At 38.9% G+C, this 19,456-nt stretch overlaps 2 protein-coding genes across 2 annotated transcripts in view; one reads left to right on the top strand and one right to left on the bottom strand.

Annotated features, from left to right (window-relative positions):
• The window catches only part of LTA4H (leukotriene A4 hydrolase), a 29,543-nt gene extending 13,650 nt beyond the window's left edge, over positions 1–15,893 (top strand). The window contains exons 7-19 of the mRNA XM_072146454.1: positions 2,134–2,206; positions 4,829–4,969; positions 5,386–5,409; positions 6,207–6,277; positions 7,917–8,028; positions 8,455–8,599; positions 10,031–10,134; positions 10,701–10,771; positions 11,111–11,165; positions 11,922–12,017; positions 13,761–13,843; positions 15,404–15,508; positions 15,623–15,893. Coding sequence (XP_072002555.1) covers positions 2,134–2,206; positions 4,829–4,969; positions 5,386–5,409; positions 6,207–6,277; positions 7,917–8,028; positions 8,455–8,599; positions 10,031–10,134; positions 10,701–10,771; positions 11,111–11,165; positions 11,922–12,017; positions 13,761–13,843; positions 15,404–15,508; positions 15,623–15,743 — 1,201 coding nt within the window. The 3' untranslated portion in view covers positions 15,744–15,893. The remainder of the gene's footprint in view (positions 1–2,133; positions 2,207–4,828; positions 4,970–5,385; positions 5,410–6,206; positions 6,278–7,916; positions 8,029–8,454; positions 8,600–10,030; positions 10,135–10,700; positions 10,772–11,110; positions 11,166–11,921; positions 12,018–13,760; positions 13,844–15,403; positions 15,509–15,622) is intronic.
• An 855-nt stretch (positions 15,894–16,748) lies between these two features.
• The window catches only part of C4H12orf75 (chromosome 4 C12orf75 homolog), a 33,970-nt gene continuing 31,262 nt past the window's right edge, over positions 16,749–19,456 (bottom strand). Inside the window, exon 6 of the mRNA XM_072146456.1 lies at positions 16,749–17,112. The gene's annotated coding sequence lies outside the window, so the exon portion shown is untranslated. The remainder of the gene's footprint in view (positions 17,113–19,456) is intronic.

The raw sequence follows: 19,456 nt of genomic DNA, 5'->3' as shown, positions 1-19,456 counted from the left end.
TCCGGCGTTTACATTCTACTCCGCCGCAGTGTTAGGTAGAGTTATCGAAGGTTTCCGGTAACGCTATCCTTCTAACGCGGCAGCGTTTGTTTTTAACGGGTTCTCTGGAGATGGAAAAACATGGTTGCAGTCTTCCAAAAACAGCGCCTCACCTGACCATGGGTAGTGTGTGGTATTGCAACTAAGCTCCATTAATTTCTATACAGCTGAGCTGCAGCACATGGTCGGGTGTGGTGCTGTTTTTGGAAGACTGCAGCCATGTTTTTCCACCTCCTGAGAACCCCCTTTAAGCACTAGGATCTGCTTACTTTAGTAAGCAGCTCCTAGTGCCGAATTTATGGATGACAGGTCCTCTTTAAGGTAATCTGGTAAAATACTTTAACAGTAAATGCTCGGTTTAAACAGTTCATAGGTTTCTACTGTGGCCCAGATTTATCACAGTGACTGATGCGGGATTACTAATCTAGTGCACCTTCAGGTTGGCTACCACACTTTGATACTATATATAAATTAATTTACTTTGCCTCCAAAAAATTGTGGAAAAATTTTCTCAAGCCACACCTCATCAAATAAGCTAAATTCTCTAAAAGGCACCAAGTCGGCATAACATATAGACCATTTTTTGGTGCAAATAAAGACAAATTTGGCTTAGAAAATTGATACCATTTTGAATATCAAATTTACACCATGCAGATGAAGATTTTGACTTGCATTAAAGGGAATTTTATTTCAGATTTTTCTAAAGCATTGACATGGATTTTACAAGTTATGCAATTGATTAAATGTTTTATGTATCCTAAGAAACCTCTTTGTATTCATAACTTGCTCTTATAGAGTCTGAAAAAAGAAGGATGCGTATAGAAGATAAATATATACTTTATGTAGCGCAAAGTGTTAAAATCTATTAAAAAACCACTAAAAAGGATTACAATGTCAAAACATCGGTGGACGAACACGTAGCTTATAAATATGTGAAATGAAGCACAGGTACCATATATACTTGTGTATCGGCTTATACACGAGTCAATTAAAAAATTAAAACCGTAATACTCACCCTCCGGTGTCCGGGTCTTTGGCACGGCTCCCATTCTTCGGCGCGGTTCCCGGTGGCTCCTCTTCTCTCTTCTCTCTTCTTTCTTCTCTCTTCTTTCTTCTCTCTTCTTTCTTCTCTCTTCTTTCTTCTCTCTTCTTTCTTCTCTCTTCTTTCTTCTCTCTTCTTTCTTCTCTCTTCTTTCTTCTCTCTTCTTTCTTCTCTCTTCTTTCTTCTCTCTTCTTTCTTCTCTCTTCTTTCTTCTCTCTTCTTTCTTCTCTCTTCTTTCTTCTCTCTTCTTTCTTCTCTCTTCTCTAGCCAGCAGAGTCGCGTCCATGCGATCTGCCGGCGCACACTACCATGTGGCGGTGTCACTGCTGATGACGTCATCAGCGGCGACACCGCCACATCATAGTCTGCGCTCGCTGGCAGGTCTCATGGACGCGACTCTGCCGGCTATAGAAGAAAGAAGAGAGAAGCCGGCGGGAGCCGCCGCCGGGGATCGGGGGGTGAGTATTAAGTTTTTATGCGCTTGACAGGGGGATAGCTGTATACTAAATGGGGCTGGCTGTATACTCGATTCAATAGGTTTTCCCAGTTTTTGGTGGTAAAATTAGGGGTCTTGGCTTATACTTGTTTTGGCTTATACTCGAGTATATACGGTACGTAAGAAGGTAGAGCTAATTCCGCAACAATGTGGCCTAAAAGTACACAATGTAAGTATAAGTAAGTATATGAATAAATAATAATCTAAAATAGAAGCATACAACAATTCATAAATATGAACAGTAGAACTCCACAAAGTTGGTATGTGCAATAGCTACTACATAGTCAATATTACCAAGTGCTGTCCAACAGAGGAAGATGGCCCGATCACGTAAGCTTCATCAGGGGTGGGAACCCCATTCGTCCACCGATAACATTGTTACCCTTTTTAGTGTTTTTTTTAAATGATTCTAACAGTTGTTGTGCTCAATAAGGTATGTATTTATCTTCTATACGCATCCTTCTTTTTTCAGACTCTATATTACACTTCAATGTGTTTTTTCTGTTTTGTCATTTCCCCACAATATACAAATAACTTACTCTTATGTCATTGTTAGGAAGATAGGTCCAAGGACCACAGTATGGACTGAGAAGGAGTCGCTGGAAGCAGCTGTCTATGAATTTGCTGAGGTGGGTCTTTACAGGTGTTTTTTTTTTTTTGTCAAAGATGGAAATTAACCTTTTAACGACCTGGCCCTTTTTTTGTTTTTTTTCATTTCCAGTTTTCACTCCCCACCTTCAAAAATCTAACTTTTTTTATTTTTACATGTAAAGAGCTGTGTATTGGCTTGTTTTCTGGATAACAAATTGCACTTCTTAGTGATGGTATTTAATATTCCATGCCATGCACTGGGAAGCCGGGAATATATTCCAAATGCAGTGAAAATGGTGAAAAAACCAATTTGGTCCGTTTTTCTTGTGGGCTTGGATTTACAACTTTCACTGTGCGCCCAAATGACATGTCTACTTCATTTTATGGGTCGGTGCGATCACGGGGATAACAAATCTGTATAGGTTTTATAATGTTTTCATACATTTACAAAAAGTAAAACCAACTGTACATGTTGCCATGTTCTGGTGGTAATAACTTTTTCACACTTCAGTGTACGGAGCTGTGGGTGGTGTAAATTTTTTTTGTGACTTTTTTGATGACTTTTTCGATGATACCATTTTTAAGGACTTTAAGGCCTTTTTTGGTCACTTTTTTAAAAAAAATTTTTGTATTTTTCTAAAGGCCGAAAAAGTGACATTTTTAACTTGGGGGCGCCATTTTCCGTTATGGGGTTGAAAACCTTTATTATATTTTGATAGATCGGATGTTTTGGGATACTTAACATATTTGTGATTTTTACTGTTTAATTATATTTATATCAGTTCTAGGGAAAGGGAGATGATTAGAAATTTTTTTTTTTTTTAATTTTATTACTATTTTTCAGACACCCTAGGGTACTTTAACCCTAAAGTAGTCTGATTGATCCTACCATATACTGCCATACCACAGTATGGCAATATATGGGAATTAACCACATAAATTATTACAATGTGCAAATCGCACATTGTAATGAATGAGTTAAATGTTGGCTTTTTGATTTTGGCTTGACTAATCTAATCCAATATGGTGGCGCCCACGCACCAGCGGGATTTAAGTGCCACCAACAGCTTTGCCGGAGGCATTTACTGGGTTAAATATTTGGATATTGGTGGGTGTTTGCTAAAATATGCAGCCATCGTCCACCTTGTTTGGCGAGGTGTCAGCCCGTGATCCCTCTCCATACAGAGGGAGCCTATGTGTGACGTAACGTTGGTAAGGGGTCCTAGAGGTTGGCATTGGTTTGGAGGCATTTCAAAAAACAACACGTGACTTGTCTGTGCTGCTCACTCCTCAGCTGTCAGCCCCCACTTTTGTGCTCCTGTACAGCTCCTCCCTCCCCCACTGATGTCAGCTAACCAGGCTGTGAGATGAGGAGTTTGCAGCACAACAAGTCACTTGCTTTTTAAAATGCAGACAAACCAAAGGCAACTACTGGGACTAAACAAAGAATTCTGTGAGGGTGGAAGGGAAGTTAAAACAATTATATTCCAATGCAGATGCTTAGAGAATGCAGAAAGACATAATTGCAATGCAGGTAGTGAAAATGAGGTCCCTGGTGACAGGTTCCCTTTAATGAAGACCGTGCGGCAGTTTTGATTGATCTGGAGCACTCTGCACACTCCACAGGCAGACTGCACATAGTACAGACTGCACTAGTTTTGATAAATGTGGGGTAATGTGCCCACTGCACAATATCCATGCGCATTGCACATTTAAGGCTACCTAGCTGCAAAGACAAATGTCTGAATGGTCCCTTACTTTGTAATAAGCAGTGTTTTTGAAAGGTTTCTTAAATTCATACATCCTAGATCCATATTGAACTCTTTGTATACCTAGAGAATATCTCACTTGATGATAATTTGGCTTTGTAAGCTTCTAGTCATAAGTAAAAATTTAAACAACAGTTCTGACCATACAAAACTGCAGATGGTGTTACAAAGAGGCCCTGTATAGCTGTGTGATCATGCCTTTTCTCTATGTTAGTAGCAGCAGGACTCAAGATGCTGTATTATTTGATCTCTGCATTCGAACAGCTCACCCGCCCCTTTCCTCTGCTGTAGTATGTAACCAGAAGCCTGCCACTGTTCTTATTCAGAGCAAAGTAGAGAAACTGTTGTGTAAGATCTCTTACAGGGGTGCAGCTCATTGTAATGTCCAGCTACAAACTCCAGAGGTGACAAGGGTTTTTTCTTTTTTTTTTTTTACTATTAAATCTGTGTATTTGTGTAATAGCCTGCCTCAGGTGCTGGTCCCAACAACAGAGAGCTTACAGCAAAATAACATTGGTTCTGTTATAATATATAATTGCATTCTTTTACATCCTTTGCCTTACTTGGTAGAACTTGATGGACATATTTTTTTCAAATGTACTAACTTTATTATAATGCTGGAATAGTTATCTAGTTTTCACAGTCCTGCTGCTACTAACAACAACAAAACACATAAGGTATGATTACGGAGATCAACCGTGCCAATACAGAACACTGTAGCTTTGTATGATCAATACTGCTGCTAGACTCTAGGACTAGCTGTTCATATCAGTAAATTGTCAGCTTGGCATATGTTTAAAATGGTCAGATTTTATTTTGTTGTGTAAAAGTGATTTGAGCTTTTCCCTTTTGTAATATAATGACATATTGTTTTCCTCATATATGTTGCAGACTGAAAAAATGCTGAAATATGCGGAGTCTCTGGTAGGCCCTTACGTGTGGGAGAAATATGACTTGCTCATTCTGCCTCCATCATTTCCATACGGTGGAATGGAGAACCCTTGCCTTACTTTTGTAACTCCTACTGTGCTGGTAAGTGATTGTGTATTTGTATAACAGACATGCAGATTTGCTTGTTGTGTTCATGTGTACAGTTGGAGTAGTAATCACACAAAATCTTAATTTTTTTCTTGTACCTTAATTTTACAATGGTTTGAATTGACTTGATGTTGATCATTATTTTTCTTTTATATTTGAATGGTAGAAATGCAAGAAATGATCGAGTCAATGACTAATCATTGCAGCGGCTCTTCTAAGGCTTATGTTCAATCTTTTTTTTATCATTGACATTTGATCCAAAGGAAAGCAAAACCCATGTAGAAGCTAATATTCCTCACTTAAGTTGAAAAAAAAAATTCTAAACTCCAGTTCTGGCAATTAAAACAATATTTGCATCACAATTTTCTTTTTTAATGTAAAATTTATTTTTTTTTGCTTCTGTATTTCAGGCTGGTGACCGATCTCTAGCAAGTGTGAGTATCTAGTGTAAAAAAACAAAAAACATTTGCTGATTAATGAAATTGTCATAGGTTTTTTGTGATTGGATTACATTCACATGATGGATTTTAATCCATCATCATATATTTGTATCAGTAAAATATGATATATATATTATATGATATGCTTATCCTTTCTGCTGCAGCTTTATAGTTTGTACTTTTGTGGATCCATATAAGAATTGGCCCCGCTGTCATTGAGTGTGGCCAATCCTCACTTGTCATGTCTATATGTAAAATGTATATGTAGAACTAAATATTTAATTCCTAACTTATGAAATTGGGCTGCAGTATCAGTCACAGCCTCTATTAAAGTATGAAGATGCACCTAGTACAATGGATGCAGCAAGAATTTCTTACAACCCCTATCCTCGGTTGTCATAGACATGCTTTTGGACACATTCTTGCTTTGAAAGTAGCATTACCATATTTTGTGTTTTTGAGACTGGCAGACATTAGATTCTGTTGACTTCACCACTGGTAAAAACAAGATTTTTGCCAAACACTTTTAGAACAGAAAATGCCATAACTTTGGAAAGAAAAGGATGAGCAGCACAAAGTAGGCATCGTTCTGCTTGTTTTTAAAGGTTGAATCACATATAATAATTTGGTAAAATCCCTACAACTTTACAGTTGCATTTTAAGCATGTAATCCCTACATTTCTGCGATAGAACACATTCTCAGGGTACTGAAGTCTGAACAAGTGACAGCTCTCTGTACTTACAGTAATAGTTACAAATGTCTCTTGCACTAAACACTTGTCCATCTGTAGGTCATTGCACATGAAATTTCACACAGCTGGACAGGAAACTTGGTTACAAACAGAACCTGGGAAAACTTCTGGTATGTGCATTTGTCTCCTTAAATGGTTTTTCTCTGTTATCCACCAGCAAAATCATTTTAGCTGATGGGGAAAGTGTAAGAATGTCCACGTTACCTTATGGGACCTGTGTCACATTGTGTCACTTTGTATAGGTAGTAACTTGCCAAAGGGAAATCTGCCTTGTTATTAAAAGTATTTTTGCCCTCAAGATATGTAAGGTCTTTTTCCTGTTGATGTAATATAGGGGAGTCCCTTATTTTCCACATATAGTATGTCATTTTATCCATTTTTGTACCCAGTATTGCACCTAACCATCTTAGCACAGCGTGGTGCATTTTTCTGCCCCAAGTTTTGCCATAACTTCATATAATGTTACTAAAAAAAAAAAGCAAATACTTTTTCTGGTAAAGGTAGATTTTACATTGTAACCCCTTTTTACAATTATTATTTAGATGGGCAGAGCTTGAAAAACTTCTCTAACTTGGGCCCCTTTCACTCTTGCGTTTTTCATGCGCGAGTTCTGCGCATGCTTTTGACGTTCCAAACTTGCATTGCACTCTGACCCATTGTTCTCTCTGGGCTTGTTATTTGCATTTTTTTCAAGCGTGTCAAAATCGCTGCATGCTCTACTTTTGCATTTCAGTGCTTTGTGTTTTAAATGGATGGGTTGCTAGGTGATGGGGGGGAAAAAAGGCAGGAAGTGGTATGTGGGTACCAATTAAAGAATCATTTGATTTGAAACATGGGCATGAAAAACGCCCCTAAAATCCAGGATAAACGCAAATGGCATAAAACCATAAGAACTCTTAGCAAAAATGTCACTTTTTCACAAATTGCACATGTGATCTGCAACACAAGTGTGAAAAGGGCCTTAGAACGACCCATCTGACAATATGGAGCCAAATAAATATATGGAGTACTGAAGTTATGATTATTCTATGCTTATTCATCTCTCTGTTGCCAAATGCTTGCTTTTGGTCTAGGGCAGAAAGCTTGGCTCATCTGACAGTATTGATCTGCAAATATCCATTTATTAAAAATGGCTGGGGTTAGAGAAATTTTCAAATAAGCCAGAATCCGGGGTATATATCCTACTCAGTTTTCTAGGATGGGATAAGAAAACATTTTCTCTTAGCTACCTTTTAAGGCATACTCCTGAATATATTGGCTTTTATCCCGCATCAAGTCATGCTAGATGTCAAGGGGGCTGCCTTACCGGGCAAATAAGAGGTAATGTTTTCCTCATCCCATTCTGGAAAAAAAAATATTTGCATATTTTTCCAGAACCCCCCAGTGGAATATTAATGGCTTTAAGTCTTTATCCTTGTTAAGCCTTTATTGCCAAAGTCTCCATAAGGAGTGATCTTTCTAACCACATAATTAGACACCTATTCAATGTTAACCAAATAAATGCATAAAGCCATATTGGGAAAAAAATAGTAAGTTTTCATTATATCCAACACACAAATCATATGGATAAAATTCGGTAAAACCATAATTAGCAGTACAATGCCTATTGAAGAATGCACAGAGTGGAGGTTGGTGAAGGTGGTGAAAATTCATCTTCTTAAATTATACTTTTTGTTTTTGTTTTTTTCTGTGATTGAGGACAAACCAATGTTATAAGTATATTTTAGTTGCAGCTTTTCTTTGTTTCAGGTTAAATGAAGGCCACACAATGTATCTGGAGAGGAGAATTGATGGACTTCTCTATGGGGAGCAATTCCGACAGTTCAAGGCCTCAGGGGGATGGAAAGAGCTTCAAAATGCGGTATGTAGGAAACTCTTAAGATGTTTACATACATGAGATCCGGCAGATGTGGGAGGCGGCCAGAAACTCTGAAAGAGGTGTGATTAATTAGCAAATGGTGAAGCCAGCAGGGGCTCCTTGGACAGGAGCCCTTGAAGCTCATTTGCATAATTTTTAGTGTTTAAAAAGAAACTAAGCTATTAAAGGCAAAAAGAATAAATCCTGTTTCAGAAGGCACATGCAACCATGTTGTAAATACGGTATGTGCTTAGTTTTACTGTGTGGACTTTTGTTTTAGAAAGGTCAATGCCTTTATTATCCAAAGGATTTTTTTTTTGTGCTCCATTTATTTACGGTATGAAGATTTCACTTTGATGATTACCTTTTCCATTGATGTTGGCTTTCATTGACTGTTATGTTGTTTTCTGTGTTCTTCCCGGAATATAGGTTAATACCTTTGGTGCCACTAACCCTCTCACAAACCTGGTTCCCAATCTGCATGAAGTTGATGTGGATGTGGCCTTCTCCTCTATCCCATACGAGAAAGGATTTGCACTTTTGTTCTACTTGGAGCAGCTTCTTGGAGGACCAGGTCTGTGATTCTTGTACTCCATGTACACAAAATGTATTCAACATATGATTTATATACATTTTCCACCTTACATAAGTGACCTAAAAGATAAATGTTTTGCATTTCAAAAGAAGCCTCATTCCTTACAAATGTTTGTTATAGTATTGGCTTACTGGAAGTTGCCTTGCTGCTGACTATGGAACACTTTATCATGAGGCTATACAATCCAGACAAGTATCTTCATGGTTATTTGGGAAGAAATTGTTGCCCAATATGGCAGCTTTTCTGCAATATGCCAGTATTATCTAGTGCCTACACAAACCACTCTTTTTGTTACAAGTCCCTGTATTATGAGAAAACACTTGAAGAGATTGTCTGGGAATAGAAAAAAAAATGTATCCAGGCGGTCCCCTACTTAAGAACACCCGACTTACAGACAAACCCTAGTTACAAACGGACCTCTGGATTTTGGTAATTTATTGTACTTTAAGCCCTAGGCTTAAACATCTGTAAAAGTTAATACAGGCGTCTGTAATGAAGCTTTATTGAAAATCCTGGTTCTTATGACAACCCAACATTTTTAAAATCTAATTGTCACAGAGACCAAAACATTTTTGTCTGGAGCTACAATTATAAAATATACAGTTCCGACTTGCATACAAATTCAACTTAAGAACAAACCTACAGAACCTATCTTGTACATAACCCGGGGACTGCCTGTATGTGGCACGCTACTAGCTGAAAGTAATGCTGTGGCTGGGATAGCACCTCTGGCCTCTGTATACAAACAGAAACCAGCAAAAATCTTTTTGCCCTGAGCTATGCTTTTGTCCCGCCCCTTAGTGCACCCCCACACACTATAATTCCCCCCTCCTCCTCACATGGAACTTTCCCTTATAGTGTTCCCCCTACCAGCAGCTACCCTGCTTCCACTCAGTTTGATAGCGCTATATAAATAAAAAAATATTATTACAGTAGCTCCCCGTAATATTAAATACAACCAGCTGCTCCCCCTGATAGTGTCCCATCTTCACATTCTTCTTTCTTTGTTGCTGCTTAATGAAAAAAAAGAGTAATAAACGTAGTTACTCACCTCTCCCTGTTCCTACTGCTGTGTGTAGTACTGAAGCCGGCAGGCAGGATGACACCATCACATCACGCCTGCCGGTTCTGCTACACACCAGCAGCATAGTGATAATTTCATTATCACTGCATTATCACTGTTATCAACCTCTGGTGCTGGAGGATGTCCTGGGACATATTTTAATTAGGGCTAACGAGCTGTACAGGAAAAGTTTATGAAATAATGCCCCCTTTACTGATATTGCTTCCTTCACAGTTTACATATTACTGGTAATACGTGTTTACTTTGAACATTTTTTTTTTTTTTATTTCTTAAAATGATACTTTGAGACAGAGTGTACTTTTCAATGGTAAATATTTCTTTTCTAGATGTGTTCCTGGGATTTTTGAAAACCTACATTCAGGTGTTTGCTTATAAGAGTGTAACCACTGATGAGTGGAAGACGTTCCTGTATTCATATTTCCAGGACAAGGTAGATATTTTCTTTTCTACCCGATTCATTTCATAGTTGTAAAGACAAATGTAAGGGGAGTCTACCACTTGTTGTAACCATGACAAACCTTAGACCGTGTCGGGAGCGCTGCTAATATATACCTGATTATTTATATATACGCTGCTCTACAACCCCTGTGGCATTCAACCAGAAGCCTGAAACAGCTTTTACTCAGAGCAGTCATTGTAGAGCTTATACAGTATTGTAGGTTTATGAGACTCTCCCAGTACTCCCAAAATCTTGGAATATAAATCAATTTTTCACAGTCCTGCTGCTTCTAACAACACATGGATTAATCACTGCATGGCCAGCTCGTTATAGCCCTATAGAAACCAGCCATGTTTTAAAATGGACTGCTATAGAACACTTTCTGTACCTCCTTGTAGGGTCAAAACTAAAGACAGATTCCCTTTAACTGACTTTAATTCTGAATGCAAATGTATTAAGTGCTTTGTTACAATCTATATTATTGTGTATTGTATTCGTATGGTGTTTTATGTTTAAATCTGCATAGGCTAAAAATAGATTTATATGTGTGTATGTAGGTGGACATTCTGGACAAAGTTGACTGGAATGGATGGATGCACACACCTGGCATGCCACCAGTGCAACCAAAGTAAGTTTTTGCTGGTAACATGCTTTTACATAAAAAATACAGTGAATAAAGAGAGGCCCAATCTCTAGATGTTGTTTTTTTTGTATTGGAGGTGATGAGGTTATATTGGTAACTTGTGTGTGATCTTGGGCCCCACCCATTTATATTCAGAATAAAATTGCCCTATGCCATTTACCTCGTTGGCATCAGTATATCAATATCTTCATTTACTCCTTTTTTTTTTTTTTTTTCCGCTTCTGCCTCAACAGATTGTTTCAATTAATTTTTATATAATTTAGTTGTGTTTTTTAATTTTCCGTCAGAATGGATGAAAAAAAAATTCTACTCTTTGCTTTGTAGGTATGACATGACTCTTGCCAATGCCTGCATTAGTCTTGCCAACAAATGGACTGCGGTGAGTATAACATTTATAATGGCACCATTTGATGCGCTGTAAGTTTTTTTTCCGTTTTGATGAGAAAAATTTGCCAGAAAACAGTAATTTTTCTTCTTTTAATTGTGTTTATCTTTGGCCACATACGATAGGAGAAATAACATGATATTTTAATAGTACAGACATCAGTGGATGCACTAGCATGTAGCTCATGTGGCTCCATACAGTCTCTACCTATTTCCATTGTAAATATAGGGGCACATTTATCATATGCTAGCACTATGGTCGTCAGCGTGTGATGTTCCCGCGCTCACTTGCACCTGTTGGGTCCATCGGGAGGCCCACTCCTCCTGATAAATCCGCAGGGCTGCTGCACTGCGTCGTTGGGGCGCTTCTATTCCAGGTACGGTCTGAAGTAGAACTACACCATAGCCTGCATCTGAACGCCCCACGACGGCCCGCTTTGCTGCCTACTTGTTGTTGTGGTGCAGAGAGGGCGGATATATTCCTGCCTGCGTGCCAAGAACTTGTACACCAGATTTCAGGCGTACACTAGACCAGGAAATAAACAGGATCTGGAAGGTGTTCAGCTGTTTGACAACATACTGGCACTGATTAGGTCAATTTTGTGCAAGTTTATTATTTCTCTACAACTATTAAAATAGTACTTGTGAAAAACAGTTTGATCATATTTTTTATTTTTTAAACCAAAGCTGCTATGAATGATAACTATTTATGTATTTATTTTTGTCTGTGCTTTTTGTAATTTGCTTATAGGCGAAGGAAAGTGATCTAAGTTCATTCTCCGCAGCCGACCTGAAAGAATTATCATCCCATCAGCAAATTGAGTTCCTGACTCTCTTGCTTCTTAAGGTAATTGTCTGGTTTGCTGTAACAATGTCATATTCTATTATGCAAAGTGTTTTCTAATGTTTCCTTGTAACTATTTAAGAAGCCGAAAAGGCATTTAACAGCAATAATAATTGTTTTCCAGGCTGTTTTTAATCACACATTTGGTTTTTTTTTCCTATTAGAAATTTAGTATCTAGAATCAAGGGCAGACATTTTCAATCAAATGCAATACACTGTAACAATATGCCAGCTGCATTTGAATATGAATTTTCATATGTGAAAATTTTCTGGCTGCGTTTATTTCTATGCCAGGCAGGACCCGCTGGATACATCAAGAGGCCTTGAGTTCCCTTGCCCGACTGCCCGCTCCTACACCCTAAGACTGACCTGCTTGTTCGGTGCAAGTTGCCCGATGGCTTTGGAGTTGTCTTGGTCTGCTTGTACTTCATGCGGTAGTGGAGTTGATGCTGATGGTGCTGGGTATACAGCTACTGTATACAGTATATAGATATTGGGCAGAACTGAGTAAAGTATACAAACAGTGTGTGACTTCTGAGGCCCAAATGCTGTTTGTGCGCATGGCTATACTGAGGAGTTACTTTTTATTTACATTTTATTCTTAAAATTTATTTCATCCGTGGTAATTTGGTATTAATTGATGTTTCTCTCACTATTCCAATACATGTTACAGCCAAAATAGTGTATTTCGATTTTATGCTTCCCGATTCAGAGCTAGGGTACTATGGGATATGAGTTCTCATTTCCAGCTGCTAGATGAAGAATAGTAAGCTGGAATGTTTCTTTAACCAGAAACTATTTTTAATTTGGTGGACCAGATCTCGAAGGCAGGAAAGTCTTCAGTCTTGTGCCTCCAGTGATACAGGAAGTCAGGGTTGGTTTAAATGACATTTGACTCAGATCTAAAAATCTGAGATGTATTATACATATTTAGGTCCCTGAGAACTTTATAAAAACCTTTTGAGATGCTACTTTTGTGGGTTAAGGACATATTGTTCTTTTTTTATTGGTGATGTATAATTGTGTTTTTTGTCTGTGTGGCGTTGTTTTAGTTCGGTTGTGGCGCAAATGTTGTTTTTGCAGCTTTCCAAATAAACATTGGACAATGCAAAGTCACTTTTACATAGACCTTCTTGTGTCAAATCTACTGCCGCCTCTGGGGGGGGGGGGGGGATCTGCTCTTCTTATGACCTTGTTTTTACAAAAAAAAAAAAAAAAATAGATTTTGAAATGTTTGCAAATGAGTATGAGGGTTTTCCAGGCTACATAGCCATTAATTGAGCCAAAGTCATTTTTTTTTGGTAAAAACAACCGCATAAGGAGATAAAAGAAGGGTGGATCCTGCCAGAGGGTGTGCTTGGTTTACAATCCTTGATCCCGGTGGTAGATTTCCTTTAAACTTCCATAGTCAAGTTTTCACAATAGGACTGAATTCATGTTTTGCGACTTTCTGTTTTGGCGCAAATAGACCAGGGTAAGGACTGAAGTCAATCTGCTGAGACTTTTGATTGTATTTTGCGACTTTTAATGTGACTGGAAACCAACCCCCCCCCATAGCATAAGAACACTGTCAGTAGATTTATCAAGGGCCAAAAGCCACTTTAATAAATCCACCAGACAGTGGAGCTCCAAAGACAGACTTAGAACTGTCGTAAGAAGCCTGTCTTATGATAAATTACCCCCATTGTGTGTGTGTTTGTAGACTTTGTAGATTCAGACTCTGAATTCATTTTATTTTGCACACAGGATCCCTTACCTTTGTCTCATGTGAAGCGCATGCAAGAGGTATACAACTTTAATGCTGTCAAGAACTCCGAAATTCTATTTAGGTATGTATCTCCAAGACTAACAGTTATCTTACAATGTAGAATTGGTACCATGCTTCACACTGGATGCTTGATGATAAAACCTTTATGGGAAGGGGCTGTTCTGTATGCACAGGTTAGTCTGCGGCAAGTTCCATGATCCCAGAATTTGTCTCCTTACTGAAAAAGGGCCATCTTCACCTTTTTTTTGGCACTCATTCCCAGGCATTCGAAGATCACCAATCCTAGTAATAACATAAGTGGCGTGGGTCTGAGAAGTCAACATCCACATCTACATTGAAGAGCTAGTGGCCGATGTTTTTATTCCTCTGAGAAACTGCACTGTAGCACCTTTTAATTATATTTTGGAGAACCTGTTATCTTTGTGCTTGTAAGGAGTACACTGTGGTTCTTGCTGCATTAAAAACAAAAACAGTGTACATTTGGAAGTGTTGGTCTCTGAGCATCTTTCCACTTATTTTCATTGTTCTTCTCCAAAATAGGAGAACGTAAATAGTATAAACTTTTATTAAGGAAAGAAAAATCAAGCTTGATAAACCAGGGACACTTGTAGATCCAGGCACTATGATTGTGGCAATCTTAAATTGTGTTATCTATGGCCAATTGTGTTTTAAAAGTATGCCAATGAGCTAAAGGGCCCCTGGGGGTGTTACCAGATCCCCTGTGTCCTGCAGCTTCAAAGGCTGTAACACTGTCTCATCCTCTGCCAGCTTTTTTAGCACTTCGCCCTCCCTCTACCTGATGCAAGTTTCCTTTTTGAGGCTAACTGAGTATATTTGATAGTGAGCTTTTGAGAATACTAGTTCTCTTCTTCAGACATGTCATGCATGAAACGGAAAATTCACAGCATTTTATACAAACTAGGCAGCGATCGTCAAAGGATATTAAAAAAAAAAAACTTTAACACGACAGATTGATAAATACAGGGACATCTTATTTATAACAGGACTGCAATAAACACACTAAAAACCTGTGAAGTGAAACGAGAGCCCTGGCTCTTATCTGCTTGTGGCCTCCAGGTCAGAGATAGGAGGGTCATGAAGCTGCCATGAATGTTAAGACCATTTTGTAAGGTGTTGAAGACCCTCTTTGTAAGAGGGAATCTTTCCCTCTGTGTCTTGAAATGTCCCATTAAAATAGTAATGTTCCTCTCTGGAGAAATTTAGGGCCACTGGGAGATCTTTCCTTTCATTTTTGATATCAGATCGTTGCAAGTTCATGCGCTGATGGAGTCTCTGGCATCGGCACAGTGCATTGGGAGGGGGAAGTGCTCATTGCACAAAGTAACATCAAGTGAAGCTACCGCACCATCTAGTAAGGACCCCCCCCCCCCAGTCACATTAGTGGATGTATGAGTACATGCCCCTGGTTTATCATGCTACATTTTAAAGGTAGATTTTCTTGAATCCTTTATTTTTGACAAACAGGAGGTTTCTAGTGGAGGTGCCAGCCTGAAATGCAATAAAATTTACCGTCCAAGTGGATGTATCATGTGTGCTCTCCGCTTGTAACTTAAAGAAAATGTACTGAAAGCTTTGATTGTTTTCTCCTCCCCACATCTAGGTGGTTACGAGTGTGTATCCTTGCCAAGTGGGAAGATGCTATTCCTTTGGCTTTAAAAATGGCAACAGAGCAAGGTCGCATGAAATTTACTCGTCCCTTGTATCGGTAAGATATAAAAAGGATTCATGTGATAAAGAGAAAGGTGGCATGTAGAAAAGTAATGTAATTATCCGCATCAGTAAATTAAAATACTACATAGAAATCCTTACTTATTTTCAGGGACCTGTACAACTTCGACAAAGCTCGGGATCTGGCGGTCAGCACTTTCCTGAAGAATCGATCCTCAATGCATCCAGTGACAGAAATGCTGGTGGCCAAAGACTTGCATGTGGATGCCTAAAGCATTTACCCGACAGCATTGCTTCTGCAGGTTTCACCACTTTTCCTGCCTTAACACTGGGTCATACCTAGTGACAAATGGGATTGGAAGAAGCTCTAAAGTATTTGTATGCTCCACACCACAATAAACTGCCAATACTTTTATTCTGAATATTTTGCCTTTATCTGTACTTTTATTTTCATAGTAAGAGGTGCACCTACAAATTCCAATAATTACAGCTTTTTATGGTGTGAGTACAGGTGATGCCTTCTCTTTATCTGACAGCTGCCTGCCATAGTTTCTTGAGGGTGGAGGAGAACATGCTACAAGGGAGTCCAGTTTTACACAGCATGGTGCGCACATGCTAAACTTTGAGTAGTGCTCATTGGGTCTCTTCTGCCACGCAAAGTGTATAATAGGACCCATATTTCTCATGAAATAACAATTAAGGGACATGTTCCATGGAAATCTACATTAGTGCTGTTTTGGTTATTCCTTTTAGAGCTGTAAGAAGAAATGAAAGGAAATCTACCATTCTTTTATGCATTATGAACTAAACATACCTTGAGAATGCTGTAGTTACACTGATGCAGAAACATATTTTGTTTAATCCTTGAACCAAGTGGTTTTCCTGAAAAAAAAACTGTTATGATAATGAGTCTCTGTCACTCCAGCGGTTTCCCTGATGCTCTCCTCAACCTAATTATACACTGCTCCAGCCTTGTCCTGCCCAGCATAAGTCGAGAATATGTCATCACTGTGTTGTCCCTGATAGGCAGAAGTAATCAATCGCTGCACCATCCCGCAGCTGCTTTGAGTCATCCAGCTCAGATTGATTAGTCCTGTTTGGGAAGTTCAAGGAGCAGTTCCTGTGGATGTGGAAGTAATGTGTTTATGTACAGCTTTCCCAAGGTCCTGAATTTTATAATTGTTTTTGAGCAAAACCACACAGTTCGGGGATTAAACAAGACCTGTTTCTGTATCAGTGTCACTACAACATTTTCAAGGTATGTTTGGGGCCCAACCCATCAGAATGTTAACCCAGTTGTCTGTTAAAATACAGACCCACCAGAATTGTGGAATATTATTAACTAAAACTGACATTTTGGATACGTATAACTTGATTCATGACTGGTCCTCTTTAAACACAAAATTTTGTACATTGCAGTTCTACCAGTATTTTGGTAATTTTTGATTTCTAACTTAATGTTTAACAAGGATCTCCTGTCACAATGGATACACAGTCCTTCTTGTTCCTGAGAGGAGGAGCTCAGCTGGATGATCCAGTTCTGTAGGAAGAGATCTAAAACTCAGCTTTCTGGATCCAGTCTAGTGGGTATCTTTACACGTACACTTTCACAGTTTTATTGTACATCAGTAGGAGCATCCCCTAATCCCAAACACATGAATAAAATTACTGGTTAATATTGTATTTTACAAAACTATATAACTTTGTTTGCTACTGCTATATCTTCCAGCTCTATAACAAGCTATCCGTAGATCAGAATAGATGTGCAGTGCTTAAATTACAAAGACACACAAGAAAGAAGAACGTTATACATTATGTGAACCTACTACAAAATTACTACTTCTGCTGGTCTATTAACCCACACACAGATGGCACAAATAAACTCCTTTATTCAGAATGTATAAAATTCATAACAGTTTTGCAGTTTGTATAAAATTTTAAGAGAATATCTTTATCTCAACCACTAAAGTATGGCTGGCGGCACACAACTGTGGTTGGTCTATAAAAAACTGAGGCTGGGACTCAGTACATCATAATGATATGATGCAAGAAGCCACTCCTTCCTTGTAACACAGCAAACCGTAATGTTTTTATTACAGCGCTGCTGTTTTGTGGTTTGCAAATTCCAGCCCGCTTTTCATGGACCAAGCACAGTTGTCTCTTGCTGGCCATAGTTGCAGTAAACCAGGTTTTGCAACGCTATGTACAGTTAACATAAGCTGGGTCATTAACTTCTAGTGGTCAGGACCTATAAGTCACACATTCACACCAAGATGTCAAATAATGGACACAAAGAAGACAATTCATCAAAAAAATATCTAAAAGATACAGTGTAACGCTAGACTGATACTCTTAAACTCTGCACATTTTGTTAGGTTACTCCAGAAAAATATGCCTGAATGACACAAAGCCCTTTTTCCCACTAAGCTACAAAAGTGTTTATAACCCTTAGTAAATGTGTTGCAAGACACATTTTAGGTAGTTGTGTTGCAAATAAAGTCAGACTACTGTCTATGACATTTGCTAGCTTTTTACAAAAGAATTGTAATGCGGATCCACAAAAACATTATTACACAACATGCGGACTGTTTTTACATAGATCAGCTCAGAAACTTTAAAAAAAAAAAAAAAAACTGAAGACACACGGACTGCAAAAACAGATGCCTGGTTTGCAGGCAATGGAAAAAATGTTTGCGAACAGGGGCCTTAAAACAGATTAAAATGCCTCAAAGAGTTTAGCATTTTATGGGAGAGTAGTATTTGAATTGGATTCAGAAGGAAGGAACACTATACATCCATCCTTTAGTTCCCAATTCTTGTTAAAGGAAACCTACCACTTGAAGTGGCAGGTTTCTGATGGAAATACCGGGCACCAGCTCAGGCTGAGCTGGTGCCGGAGCTTATCTTCGTTAGTGTTTTAAACTTTATAGCCGGCGCAGGCAGGTACGCGCTCGGCGCTTACCATGCGCGCGGCTCTCCTTCACTTCCTATGTAGTCGCGCGCATGGTAAGCGCCGAGCGCGTACCTGCCTGCGCCGGCTATAAAGTTTAAAAAGTGTTTTAAACCGCGATACCGCGGTTTAAAACACTAACGAAAATAAGCTCCGGCACCAGCTCACCCTGAGCTGGTGCCAGGTATTTCCATCAGAAACCTGCCACTACAAGTGGTAGGTTTCCTTTAACACTCTCTTGGTCGTGGCTCAAAACCTGCAGTGAAATCTGCAACTGAAAAGTAACAAAAACATTTGCACGTTTGTCCTCGGGTAGTTGGGTCTACTCAAATAGTCATGATTTTCATTGCGTTACAAAAGTTGGATATTATGGGGAGATTTATTTATTTATTGCTGGGTTTCTTTTAGTAGGGAAAAAAGGCACCTCTAAAGTCATACACCTCTGCAGCATTTAACAACTTACTTGGGTTTGCAAGACCGGATACACCGACGGAGAATTTTCAAAAGAACGCAAATTAAAATTGCAAAACTACACCACATAGGAGGTGTTATATGTGTGTCTATCGCTACTACACCTGGTGCATTGTAGTGATTTATGTTGATACTAGCCCTTAAAATGTTTTTTTTTTTTTTTTTAAACGTCCGGTTGGTACATTAATGTCTGGAATTGAGTCGCCCCTGGATTAATTGGGCTGCAAAGTGGTCGCTGATTGTCGCTCAAAGGCAGCCACCATAGACACAGGATTGTGGTTGCTGTTATTTGTACTGTGGTTTTGCGGAATAATGGCTGGCGGTTGTCGACTTGTTGTTGGCATGGTCATGAATGGGAGGGTTGTGGGAGACATGGCTGCAGCTTGTTGGGTTTGAGACTGCACAGGTGCGGCTTGTAAGGTTGTTGCAGGCATATCGGGGGATTGTAGGGTTGGTTTTGAAAGTGTAAACACATTGCAAAAATGCTGAAATTGTGCAGATGTTAAACATGTGCAACTGGTGCAGTCTATTTGCACAAAGCACACACAGCCGATACTCGCATTG

This window comes from Engystomops pustulosus, chromosome 4 (genome assembly GCF_040894005.1).
Source record: "Engystomops pustulosus chromosome 4, aEngPut4.maternal, whole genome shotgun sequence".
Lineage (NCBI taxonomy): Eukaryota > Metazoa > Chordata > Amphibia > Anura > Leptodactylidae > Engystomops > Engystomops pustulosus.
The sequence above is the reverse complement of the archived record's forward strand: the minus strand, read 5'-3'. Positions and strand labels throughout refer to the sequence as shown.